The sequence below is a fragment of the Bacillus rossius genome, chromosome 16 (genome assembly GCF_032445375.1).
Source record: "Bacillus rossius redtenbacheri isolate Brsri chromosome 16, Brsri_v3, whole genome shotgun sequence".
NCBI classification, from domain to species: Eukaryota; Metazoa; Arthropoda; class Insecta; order Phasmatodea; family Bacillidae; genus Bacillus; species Bacillus rossius.
In genome coordinates, this window is record NC_086343.1 from 1217060 (window position 1) to 1229736 (window position 12677).

Consider the following 12677-nt stretch of genomic DNA (forward strand, 5'->3'; position numbering starts at 1 on the left):
CGCCTCTGCTACAATAACAAGAGTCGCGTGAGTTCACGTTCTCGCATTTTAGAAAGATCTCTGAACAATTCGTAACTGGCACATTGCATCAACTGTTCAAGAATTATCACGCTGTTTATTCTTAGACTACTGGTTCCAGAGTTTTTCCAAAAAAGGTTCTGTGCTGTGCGGTGGACTGAAAACTCATCTGTAATCAAAAGACGATTCCATTTCTGAAAACAGTACCTCGCAGACAAAGAGCTTGAGAAAAACCATCCCAACACCCAGAACCTCGGCACTGTGAAAAAAAGGCTTTGTTGGAAGATTCAGTTATGGAAGCCAAACTTCATTTTTCTGCTATGATTGCTGAGGAGTTGGAAGTATTTCTGACAAACTTCCAGAGAAATAATCCTCTTCTTCCTTTCATTCACCAAGAGTTGTTTATTTTGATTAAAAAATATAGGAACAAAGGTTTTCAAGCAAAAAGTAATGGACAACATTTCAAATGCTTCTCAGTTGAAGAGTCTGGATATCAAGTATGAGAATATCTTACGAAATACTCTTTCCAAAGATACTGGTTTTGGTGCCACTTTCAGTCTCAGAAAAGTGAGGAGCTTGACTCCCTGAAATTTAAGACTGACTGCAGGAAATTTCTGTTATATTTGCCTCAGCAAGAAGAAAGACCTAAGAATGAAAAAAAAAAAGAAAGAACACGATGAGGTGTTAAATTCAAGAAAAAGAGGAGCACATGAAATCAATTTACTCTAAATGAAAAAGAAAAAGAAGGAAAAATTGCTCGAAGAGGAAAAAAAGGAGAATTATTAGAAATAGAGATGGAATTGAAAAAACTCAAGAAAAGTGTATAAACTGTTTTTAGTGCCAGTAGACGATATTTAAAACCTTGAAAATTGTTTGCGTATCCTATTAAAAATATAATGCATATCACTTAAAATTTCAGGCCGTAAAGAATTTTTTAAAGATCCCCAAAAGTCGCCAAAAACTCACTAATTTTTGCTGTTGGAATGTACAAAAAGATGAATGCGCGAACACACAGACAACAAAACGAGTTTTGTCTTAGGAAGTCTACTGTGTTTGTCTGTGCTCTCGTGGTTGTGTCCAGATTGTCTGTGGAGCATCATTGTTGGGTTCTACTGTTTGTCGCTGTGTGGTCCGAGGTAGTTGTTTCTTTCATTATTTACTGTTCTTGTTGCAACTGTCTCGTCATTGTAAAACACTGTGTTCGTCTTTGCTGTGATTTTTTTTTTACTAATTCCTTCCAAGAAATTCTCTGCGCCGTCTATGCATTTAATATTTGGCATCAACTACTTTTGCACAAGGCACAACGCCGATTAAGGAGTTTAAAAAAGTTAAATGACTAGAATAATTTTAATATGAATATTGTATGCGAAAAAAATTATATGCGTATAAATGAAATTATGTTTGTATAAAATTGAAAAGTTTCTGAAAATTTATTTCAACATTTAACGAATATTGTTATGATTTACATTTATTAATGTTCAAAAAAATTAGAAATTGATAAACGGTTAGTTAGACGTGAAGTTCAAAAATGGCGACGTTGCACTAAGGCAAGCATTTGGGCGGGTTACCCGGGGTTACGGCACCCGGGGCGCCTGACCGCCCCTACAGAGAGGCGCTGTGACGCAAGCGAGCCGGTGCCCGGCGGAGCGTCCAGCCCCGAGCGCTGCTGTTAGGCAACAGCTGGGTGTCTGTCTGCCGTCAGCGCCGGTCCCGCCCTCTGCCTGGCCGGCCCGCACTCTGCCTGGTCAGCCCGCACTCTGCCTGGCCGGCCTGCACTCTGCCTGGCCGGCCCGCACTCTGCCTGGTCAGCCCGCACTCTGCCTGACCGGCCTGCACTCTGCCTGGCCGGCCTGCACTCTGCCTGACCGGCCTGCACTCTGCCTGGCCGGCCCCGCACTCTGCCCTACCAGCCTGCACTCTGCCCTGACAGGCCTGCACTCTGCCTGACCGGCCTGCACTCTGCCCTACCAGCCTGCACTCTGCCCTGACAGGCCTGCACTCTGCCTGGCCGGCCCCGCACTCTGCCTGGCCGGCCCGCACTCTGCCTGGCCGGCCCGCACTCTGCCTGGTCAGCCCGCACTCTGCCCTACCAGCCTGCACTCTGCCCTGACAGGCCTGCACTCTGCCTGACCGGCCTGCACTCTGCCTGACCGGCCTGCACTCTGCCTTGCCGGCCTGCACTCTGCCTGGTCAGCCCGCACTCTGCCCTACCAGCCTGCACTCTGCCCTGACAGGCCTGCACTCTGCCTGACCGGCCTGCACTCTGCCTGACCGGCCTGCACTCTGCCTTGCCGGCCTGCACTCTGCCTGGTCAGCCCGCACTCTGCCCTACCAGCCTGCACTCTGCCCTGACAGGCCTGCACTCTGCCTGGCCGGCCTGCACTCTGCCTGGTCAGCCCGCACTCTGCCTTGCCGGCCTGCACTCTGCCTGGTCAGCCCGCACTCTGCCCTACCAGCCTGCACTCTGCCCTGACAGGCCTGCACTCTGCCTGACCGGCCTGCACTCTGCCTGACCGGCCTGCACTCTGCCTTGCCGGCCTGCACTCTGCCTGGTCAGCCCGCACTCTGCCTTGCCGGCCTGCACTCTGCCTGGTCAGCCCGCACTCTGCCCTACCAGCCTGCACTCTGCCCTGACAGGCCTGCACTCTGCCTTGCCGGCCTGCACTCTGCCTGGTCAGCCCGCACTCTGCCTTGCCGGCCTGCACTCTGCCTGGTCAGCCCGCACTCTGCCCTACCAGCCTGCACTCTGCCCTGACAGGCCTGCACTCTGCCTGACCGGCCTGCACTCTGCCTGACCGGCCTGCACTCTGCCTTGCCGGCCTGCACTCTGCCTGGTCAGCCCGCACTCTGCCCTACCAGCCTGCACTCTGCCCTGACAGGCCTGCACTCTGCCTGGCCGGCCTGCACTCTGCCTGGTCAGCCCGCACTCTGCCCTACCAGCCTGCACTCTGCCCTACCAGCCTGCACTCTGCCCTGACAGGCCTGCACTCTGCCTGGCCGGCCTGCACTCTGCCTGGTCAGCCCGCACTCTGCCCTACCAGCCTGCACTCTGCCCTGACCGGCCTGCACTCTGCCTGGCCGGCCTGCACTCTGCCTGGCCGGCCCGCACTCTGCCTGGCCGGCCCGCACTCTGCCTGGCCGGCCTGCACTCTGCCCTACCAGCCTGCACTCTGCCCTGACAGGCCTGCACTCTGCCTGACCGGCCTGCACTCTGCCTTGCCGGCCTGCACTCTGCCTGGTCAGCCCGCACTCTGCCCTACCAGCCTGCACTCTGCCCTGACAGGCCTGCACTCTGCCCTACCAGCCTGCACTCTGCCCTGACAGGCCTGCACTCTGCCTGACCGGCCCGCACTCTGCCTGGCCGGCCTGCACTCTGCCTGGTCAGCCCGCACTCTGCCCTACCAGCCTGCACTCTGCCCTGACAGGCCTGCACTCTGCCCTACCAGCCTGCACTCTGCCCTGACAGGCCTGCACTCTGCCTGACCGGCCCGCACTCTGCCTGGCCGGCCTGCACTCTGCCTGGTCAGCCCGCACTCTGCCCTACCAGCCTGCACTCTGCCCTGACAGGCCTGCACTCTGCCTGACCGGCCCGCACTCTGCCTGGCCGGCCTGCACTCTGCCTGGTCAGCCCGCACTCTGCCCTACCAGCCTGCACTCTGCCCTGACAGGCCTGCACTCTGCCTGACCGGCCTGCACTCTGCCTTGCCGGCCTGCACTCTGCCTGGTCAGCCCGCACTCTGCCCTACCAGCCTGCACTCTGCCTGACCGGCCTGCACTCTGCCTTGCCGGCCTGCACTCTGCCTGGTCAGCCCGCACTCTGCCCTACCAGCCTGCACTCTGCCTGGTCAGCCCGCACTCTGCCCTGACAGGCCTGCACTCTGCCTGACCGGCCTGCACTCTGCCTTGCCGGCCTGCACTCTGCCTGGTCAGCCCGCACTCTGCCCTACCAGCCTGCACTCTGCCCTGACAGGCCTGCACTCTGCCCTACCAGCCTGCACTCTGCCCTGACAGGCCTGCACTCTGCCTGACCGGCCCGCACTCTGCCTGGCCGGCCTGCACTCTGCCTGGTCAGCCCGCACTCTGCCCTACCAGCCTGCACTCTGCCCTGACAGGCCTGCACTCTGCCCTACCAGCCTGCACTCTGCCCTGACAGGCCTGCACTCTGCCTGACCGGCCCGCACTCTGCCTGGCCGGCCTGTACTCTGCCTGGTCAGCCCGCACTCTGCCCTACCAGCCTGCACTCTGCCCTGACAGGCCTGCACTCTGCCCTACCAGCCTGCACTCTGCCCTGACAGGCCTGCACTCTGCCTGACCGGCCCGCACTCTGCCTGGCCGGCCTGCACTCTGCCTGGTCAGCCCGCACTCTGCCCCACCAGCCTGCACTCTGCCCTGACAGGCCTGCACTCTGCCCTACCAGCCTGCACTCTGCCCTGACAGGCCTGCACTCTGCCTGACCGGCCCGCACTCTGCCTGGCCGGCCTGCACTCTGCCTGGTCAGCCCGCACTCTGCCCTACCAGCCTGCACTCTGCCCTGACAGGCCTGCACTCTGCCCTACCAGCCTGCACTCTGACCTGACAGGTCTGCACTCTGCCTGACCGGCCCGCACTCTGCCTGGCCGGCCTGCACTCTGCCTGGTCAGCCCGCACTCTGCCCTACCAGCCTGCACTCTGCCCTGACAGGCCTGCACTCTGCCCTACCAGCCTGCACTCTGCCCTGACAGGCCTGCACTCTGCCTGACCGGCCCGCACTCTGCCTGGCCGGCCTGCACTCTGCCTGGTCAGCCCGCACTCTGCCCTACCAGCCTGCACTCTGCCCTACCAGCCTGCACTCTGCCCTGACAGGCCTGCACTCTGCCTGACCGGCCTGCACTCTGCCTTGCCGGCCTGCACTCTGCCTGGTCAGCCCGCACTCTGCCTGGCCGGCCCGCACTCTGCCTGGTCAGCCCGCACTCTGCCCTACCAGCCTGCACTCTGCCCTGACAGGCCTGCACTCTGCCCTGACAGGCCTGCACTCTGCCTTGCCGGCCTGCACTCTGCCTGGTCAGCCCGCACTCTGCCCTACCAGCCTGCACTCTGCCTGGTCAGCCCGCACTCTGCCCTGACAGGCCTGCACTCTGCCTGACCGGCCTGCACTCTGCCTTGCCGGCCTGCACTCTGCCTGGTCAGCCCGCACTCTGCCCTACCAGCCTGCACTCTGCCCTGACAGGCCTGCACTCTGCCTGACCGGCCTGCACTCTGCCTTGCCGGCCTGCACTCTGCCTGGTCAGCCCGCACTCTGCCCTACCAGCCTGCACTCTGCCTGACCGGCCTGCACTCTGCCTTGCCGGCCTGCACTCTGCCTGGTCAGCCCGCACTCTGCCCTACCAGCCTGCACTCTGCCTGGTCAGCCCGCACTCTGCCCTGACAGGCCTGCACTCTGCCTGACCGGCCTGCACTCTGCCTTGCCGGCCTGCACTCTGCCTGGTCAGCCCGCACTCTGCCCTACCAGCCTGCACTCTGCCCTGACAGGCCTGCACTCTGCCTGACCGGCCTGCACTCTGCCTTGCCGGCCTGCACTCTGCCTGGTCAGCCCGCACTCTGCCCTACCAGCCTGCACTCTGCCCTGACAGGCCTGCACTCTGCCTGTCCAGTAAACACATCTGCAACCCACACACTGGTTTTCCAAACTGCATGTTGAATCTACCTGAGTGTTCGGTGACTGCGTTAATTGTTTCCTCCGAGGTGTTGGATACTGGCGATAGCGGCGTGTTCGACGGCTAGGCCTGGCTGGCGGTCAGAGGTCACGGCCCGGTGCCTGCGGTGCTATCCTCGCCTCCACACCGCGGGGGCAGTGGCCTGCCTGGGGTCACCGCGGCCCGTCCTTGACGACTAGTAGTGTGACGTAGCAGAGGGGCGCGCTTGTCTTTGACCCGGGGTGAAGGTCGCCGTCAGCTGTCGCACTCTCACCCCGACATCTCTCTCAGATGTGCAGCACCAGGACCGTTGCTGTAGTGTTTGTTTGGTGCGTTGTCCTACTGACGCCTTATCCCGTCACGTCTGTGTCAGTCTGCACTTCGCACTGTAACTAGTCCTTGTCTGCCTGTACCTGGCAGCAGTGCTGTGTGGTGGGATAGCTAGCTGCCCCAACAGCCGGGGTCTCGCCCGGGGCACGTGTCGAGGCGCTGCCTGGCTGACTGCGGAGAAAGCAGCGCCATGGGACAGGAAGATTACGGACTGTTCAAGCGCAGAGCGATGTGCGCGCCTAGGTACTGCATGAGCGGGCCTGCCTTTCTCCGCCCGGCGCCGCCACTCTGGTGGACTTGGGTTGTGCGTCATGCCCGTCAACAATAGGCGTGATCGCCTGTTCATTGTCTGTTCACCAGAGAGTAGTGCCCGGGCACACACTCGGCGTGCGGAGCTTCAGAAGAAGCCACGCCTTTTGAAAACTGCTCGACTTATCCGAGTGGGGTCTGTTTACGTAAAGCATTTAGGAAAGCGCTGAGGGCGGATGTTTCCGTGATTTGTTTTTAACCTGTATTTTTAGGAGAGTGAAAATGTCTAAAACGCGTGTTTTTGGAGTAATGTTTAGACATTAAACGCCTAGTGGAGATCCTCGAAACCACTAATTGGCCGGCGTTACACCTTCATCTTCATCTCTCCGCCATGTAGTGTCATGGTCACCGCTCACATCTCAGAGTTGCCCTATAGACGCCAGGAAACTGTGCAAGTTCAGAGGCGACACCGCACCAGAAGCACCATCTAGTCCCACCTCACTGACACAGACACACCCCTGAGTAGGCGGGCCTCTCCACGGGCAAAATTCCCGAGTGACAGTGGTTTATGATAACCCCAGTGCCTGCAGCAGTCAGCAGTCGTGTCAGGTCCAGCCTGGTGGTAACTTGTAACTCGACCTGGTAGTCTCGAGTTACAAAGAGCTACCCTCGAAACTAAGAGTTATAAAGTTAGCGACGCATAAGCTGGATCAAGGTTCCTGGCACCCAATGAGGACTAGAAGAAATACTTGAACCTACCTCTTGGAAAATGCTCCGAAAAAGAAAGTATGTGCTGGTTTTTCAAAAACAAGTATTTAATTTGTTAAATATTGTAGCCAGTATAAGTGCTTAAAATTTATTACGTGTTACGATTGCATCAGAATGTATACCAAAGTTGGACGTTTTCGAGATACTTAATCGCACATAAAATCAGCACATTATTGTATTTAAGTACTTTGGTATATCTTTTTTTAGTCCAAGAGAATGAACACTCTCGTGATTGTTAGTGGTTTCGCTTGGGACCTCAGCGATAACACACGTGTTCATGAGAGGGGACTAGTTTAGATAAATGTACGTGTTTAGATATCGCTGACGAATGTGTGACGGGAGGCGCACAAGCCCTGTGACGTGCTCGCTGGACTGAGGCAGCGGAGCTGAGGCTAGCCGTGACTCGCCGTGACTCACGGCCCGCTGGGTGCTCTCTCTGCTCGCTCGGCTGCCTCATGCCTCACAGCACCCACTGCAGTTTCCTCCCGCGTGACTCACGTGGCGATACCTCATTTCGAGTGACGATCTAGAATGGAATTTTTTTGACGTGATAACGTATTATAAATCGATGAACGCCAGCTGCATGCACGAAAAAGCATGACCCATTGTCACGTTCCGCCTGAGCCGAGCGTGCAAGAACCGGCCAAACAGGTTAAGGCGGGCTTTTTAACTAATTGTTCGTGATTATATTTAAACAAATTATTTAAATTAAATTTGCAAAAACTGTAAATAATATTTGAAAATTAAAAAGTATTTAATTTTTCATCAATGTTTTCTTATGACGCCATCACGTACAATTATCGTCCGTAAACTGACTTTACAGACAACCCCCCTTTTTTTATGTTACAGAAATGATGTACATAGATTGTTTTGCAATAAATGGCATGTCCGGGGGCAACACCCTGCAGGGTGACCTGGGACAGGCATGCTTGGGGGCAACCCCCCTCCCCCGCAGGAAGGACCCCTCATGATTTTGCTAGAAGGGCACTGTCTTAGCACACAGCAGTAGCCTATCTATGACTTGTGATGTCACAAGATGATGATTCCACGTGGTAAATAGGTCAGGTTAATTTTCTCTCGTGTCCTTAAAAATGTTTTTAATGTTAATTAACGCGAAACGTCTCTTGACCAATACACACGGTTCACATCATTACCATGTTGTCACCTTTTGAAGTATAAGGAGTCTTAAGTGACGGCCAAGAGAATGGTTGGTTTGATGCAGAGAGATTTTGCTATTCGCTTTCATATTTTCTGAGCGCTGTTTGCGTGGTGCTGCCAGTGAGTAGTTGAGTAATTTTTGGACAGTCCTACGTTGCCTTCTTCTCCAATCCATGTCGTGCCCTGCCTCCTCGTGTAAATGTAAACATTGTCACGTGACTTTCACCTCAAGCTCAGGCTCACATTCCGCAGCTGGGAAAGTTATTTACAATAGCAACAACACCGTGTTGTCCCAGATAGTTCTCTGATGTGAGCTCGGTTTTTCGTAGTGGCCGGCGTTACTTCAAGTCCATAATACTTCGCTTGGAAACAAACAATAAAGTAGTCCTTGGGTGGAAGACAGTACGGTATAAGCGTAGCGCGTATTTTTACCACGCTTTCATTAGCTTGACCTGTATGTGAGAATGGTCTATGTAATACAACTTTCCATTAAATCTTTCCCCACTTTTCGACTACAGAATGTATTGAAATTTTACATACATATACAGAACCTCTGACAATACAATATTTTGATAACTTAAGACCTTAGAGTTAAGGGTTCAGTAGGGGTCAGGGGGTAAAAAAAAAAACTTAATTTCGAGCTATGGGTAATGACCATGCTTTTTGTACATCCATGAGGTCGGAGCATGGTGGGAATTTGCTCCGAGGTCGACTGTTACATTGGGGAGGGGGGGGGGGTTAAAGACCCAAAATTTCTAAAAAATTTAAAACTCAATGCGTTTTCGATTTGGAGTTTTTTCCGATCCAAAAGGTCGGGTCATGGTGGACATACGCCATTGCAGTTTTGCGCTGTTTGCTATGGGAAAAGTTAATAAATGCAAAATAAAACATAAAACAATAGAGAACAAGTCTAAATCAGCTGATGTCAAACAGATAAACGCAACGATTAACCTAAACAGGTAATTTGGACATCACAGCGACGACAGCACAGAAGAACACAGTGGGCCAGCTGTCTCGTTTGTTGGTCGTCTGAGCTGTCGTCCTGTACATGATACCTGTGTGACCCCAGCCAGGTCCAGGGCCTGACGTGTGCTGCTCTTGTCGCAGGCGACGCTGAGGCCATGGCGTGCTGAGGACTGCTCAGGGGCGACTCAAGATGGCGCGGCGCTGGGCGGCCGCGCTGGCGGCGTGTTCGCTGCTGATTGGCTGTGCCGAGAGCCACGTGGCGCTCACCTACCCCCCGGCCAGGAAGTACGACCTGGACTTCTTGGACAACTCGCGCACCAGGGCGCCCTGCGGCATGCCCAAAGGTCAGTGGCTGTGCACTGTACACTGTACACTGTACACTGTACACTGTACACTGTACACTGTGCACGGACCGGGTTGAAGTAATGCTAACGCGGTTACGTCCCAGTCTCCCCTACAATAATTACAGGGAAAGTGGAGAGGAGGGTTTTTAGTGGTTGTAAATCCCACACTACTGACCATCGTGTATCAAGGCGGTTTCTTTGAAAGATTTTCCCTCCTCTATATATAAAAAAACACTGTACACTGTACACTGTATTGTACACTCCGGAGACCGGCTGCAGACCAGTTGTGCCTACTCTCAGGTGCAACACTTCTCACGCATTAGGCATTTTTCTTGTGAGGCAGTACTGATTTTTTTTTAAATTGATGAAGCATGGTAAAACTAATCTATTTAACAAATGTCTGCAGCTTTAATTTTCGCCCTGACTGGAATATCAGTAATGAAGAGCTCCGCCTTGCACAAGCCCTTCGGCAATGATCTTCTGCCTGCACTTGTGCCTGTGTTGTCCGTCGCACCCGCTAGGACTTGAGTCGCTCGAGGTCTCGACAGTTCACGGACCGCGCGACAGGTGGCTGCACTCTCGCGAGTTGCAGCCAGCTCACGGCCTGTTCAGCGAGGATCTGCAAGCAGCCCGAAACAACCCAACAAGGCCTCTGGTTCCCGGCAGTGCTGATGCTGATGCCAGTCCGGTGTCGTCAGCAGTTACCTAGGAGCTCCCGTCAGCTCTGCGGGCTTTGTGTTTATCAACTTGTGACGCAGAAATATATATATCTCTTTACCCCGTTACCCCAAAATACTGTTTTGGAGATGTTAGAAGAGACTGAAAGACTTTGCTGATTAGTCGGAATGGTTTTTACAAGGATAATTTATAGTTTTTTACAACATTAAGCACAATCTCAGGATCTCTTAGTAGGCCTACCTCTCATTTGGTCATTTTGTTACAAAAGAATGCGTTATGTACTTATGCACGTGCGTTATAAGTTATACTTCTTTTTTTGAAATTTACTGTAGCAAAATTATATTAATTAAATACTCAGTATTCTATATTAATATAAACATGAGTAAACAATTAATCCTTTAATTTAGTAAAATAATGGAGATAAATTTTAACTAATAAAAATCAGTTAATATGCTTAATGTTTATTCTAATTTAATAATTTTAATTATATTTAAAATAAAAATTTAATAATTTCTAATGCAATTAAATTATACACTCGGGAACATAACAACTTTTATATGAATACACTTGAGAATACTCTTGGAAAAGTTTATATACGCAATTAATCCCTAATATTCACAATAAATAATTTTTTTTTAATTATATGGGCCAGTATTCAATATCAGTCAATAAATTTCTGAACGCGACCCACACGTAGTTCCGCACCCGCCGCTAGAACTCGCAACCGGAGCAGCTGCGTCGACTATCGAATCATTCCATTTGCAGAGCGAAAGGTTAAATGAAGTGACTATACCTATATGGTACTATGTTCGTACACGTGGGTCCGCCATCTTCCTGTGAAAATTTCGTTGCATGGTGCGCGCGCATCGTAAAAATTCACTCTCATCATGTTTCCAAAACGCGCCTAAATAAGTATAAATTCAAAAAATGCAAATATTTAAATAACTATTCTGAATTTCGAAATCTATGTTCTATAGTGAACAGAGTAAACAGGTAGAAGGTTTGGTGTAGTCTAGTTTTTTTTTTACTACAAAAGTAAAAATGTTATAGTAAGACAACTCAGCACTCATAAACTTACGAAGATTTGTGGATATTTTGTAACCAGAGCTTTTCGTATTCTCACGGTAAACCTTTTTAAACAGTGTGCTATTAGCAGAGACGAACTGCCGGTAGTACATCGCGCGATGTCAAGTGGTGGGTGGCTCGTGAGAACTCGTGAGAACTCGCCAAGGAAAGCTGGCGAGCGTGAGAAGACATCCTCGCTGGCGCACCTGGCGGGCCGCCGCCGAACTGGCGACTTCCTGTCTTCTGCAACCAGCTTCCTTTGGTACAGCACATTGCTGTCGTCCACGAGCTGGCGAGGAGATAGATGAGTGATGTTTGCAGTGATGAAGCCTTCTTCTGAACACTCATTGTTATCGCCACCACTTCATTCCATTACGCCAGAGATCGCCAGTCAGGCCTTATTGTCTGGAATAATTAATGTGGTTCTCGATCTTCTCTGTCATGAGGTTCGGACAGTCTGTTCGCATAGTACATTTCTCGTGACGTGTAGAGACCGGAAATGTTCGCGGGTTCGCTCAGCTCGTGATTGGCCGGCGGTCTCGCTAGGAGTCACCCCCCCCCCCTCGTGTCCCCAGACGTTACGTACAGATAACACGCGAGTAACGTTGTTTGAAGTCTCCTCTGGTGACTGAACAGCCGGCAGCCCGCGCCGAGAGACGCGAGGGCAAAGCGATTAGCGGCATTCGCAACGAAGTCGTAAACTATTCCTACACGGTAAAAAATACATCTCTAAACAACAAGGGTGTTGTACATCTTGACAACCCATTTTCGCACGACTGCGTCGCTACACACACAAGTGCTGCAGTACGGTAAGACAAAGTAAGCACTCAAGAAAGTAATAAACTTTATCGAAGGAGTATTTTGCCTCATTTACTCGTCCACTAGGACACCTTTACTCCTGCACATGCAAATATTTCGTTGGCATAATACAAAACACACGGAATCAATTAGTTAAATTATCCTGACTTCTAGCGATACAACCATTTATGACAGCAAAGCAAACTAAGTTATTGTATAAAGCATATAGTTTACTGCGTGACGTATTTGTTCCAGGTGGTATTTTATAATCGCTGCTTCGAAGAGAGCTATCCTGCCAGATTATTTAATCACCTGTGCGCTGTTTGCTGGTGTCTGCACAGAACCGTGCTGCAGTGTTGCCAAACATCTCCTCACTTCTTGCATTAATCAACACGTTAATTACAATTAACTTTCACTCGACAACCTAGCCCCAAGCCGCCTGCTTCTCAGCTCCTGATACACGTCTTCACGTGACAACACACATTCATTTGGCAGGATGACCTCTTTATTACAGCGTTGCTGTAATGTAACATGTTATTTCATATTTGCGCGTTTATAGTTTACGATATGAAGAATGTAAATGATGTTTACAAAAGACCGTTTAAAATGTGTGTATATATATATATATATA

At 51.9% G+C, this 12677-nt stretch overlaps 2 protein-coding genes across 3 annotated transcripts in view; one reads left to right on the forward strand and one right to left on the reverse strand.

Annotated features, from left to right (window-relative positions):
• LOC134539799 (uncharacterized) overlaps positions 1–12677 on the forward strand; it is a 67175-nt gene that overhangs the window by 11601 nt on the left and 42897 nt on the right. For both annotated transcript variants that reach the window (XM_063382067.1, XM_063382068.1), the window contains exon 2: positions 9303–9505. In XM_063382067.1, the coding sequence (XP_063238137.1) occupies positions 9352–9505 (154 nt within the window). In that variant the 5' untranslated portion in view covers positions 9303–9351. The remainder of the gene's footprint in view (positions 1–9302; positions 9506–12677) is intronic.
• On the reverse strand, positions 1717–7494 carry LOC134540275 (uncharacterized). Its single transcript, XM_063382933.1, has 6 exons — positions 7455–7494; positions 4591–4650; positions 2533–2607; positions 2291–2446; positions 1987–2204; positions 1717–1899 (listed from the first exon to the last, which is right to left on the reverse strand). The coding sequence occupies exons 1-6, from the start codon at positions 7492–7494 to the stop codon at positions 1717–1719; spliced, it is 732 nt and encodes a 243-aa protein (XP_063239003.1).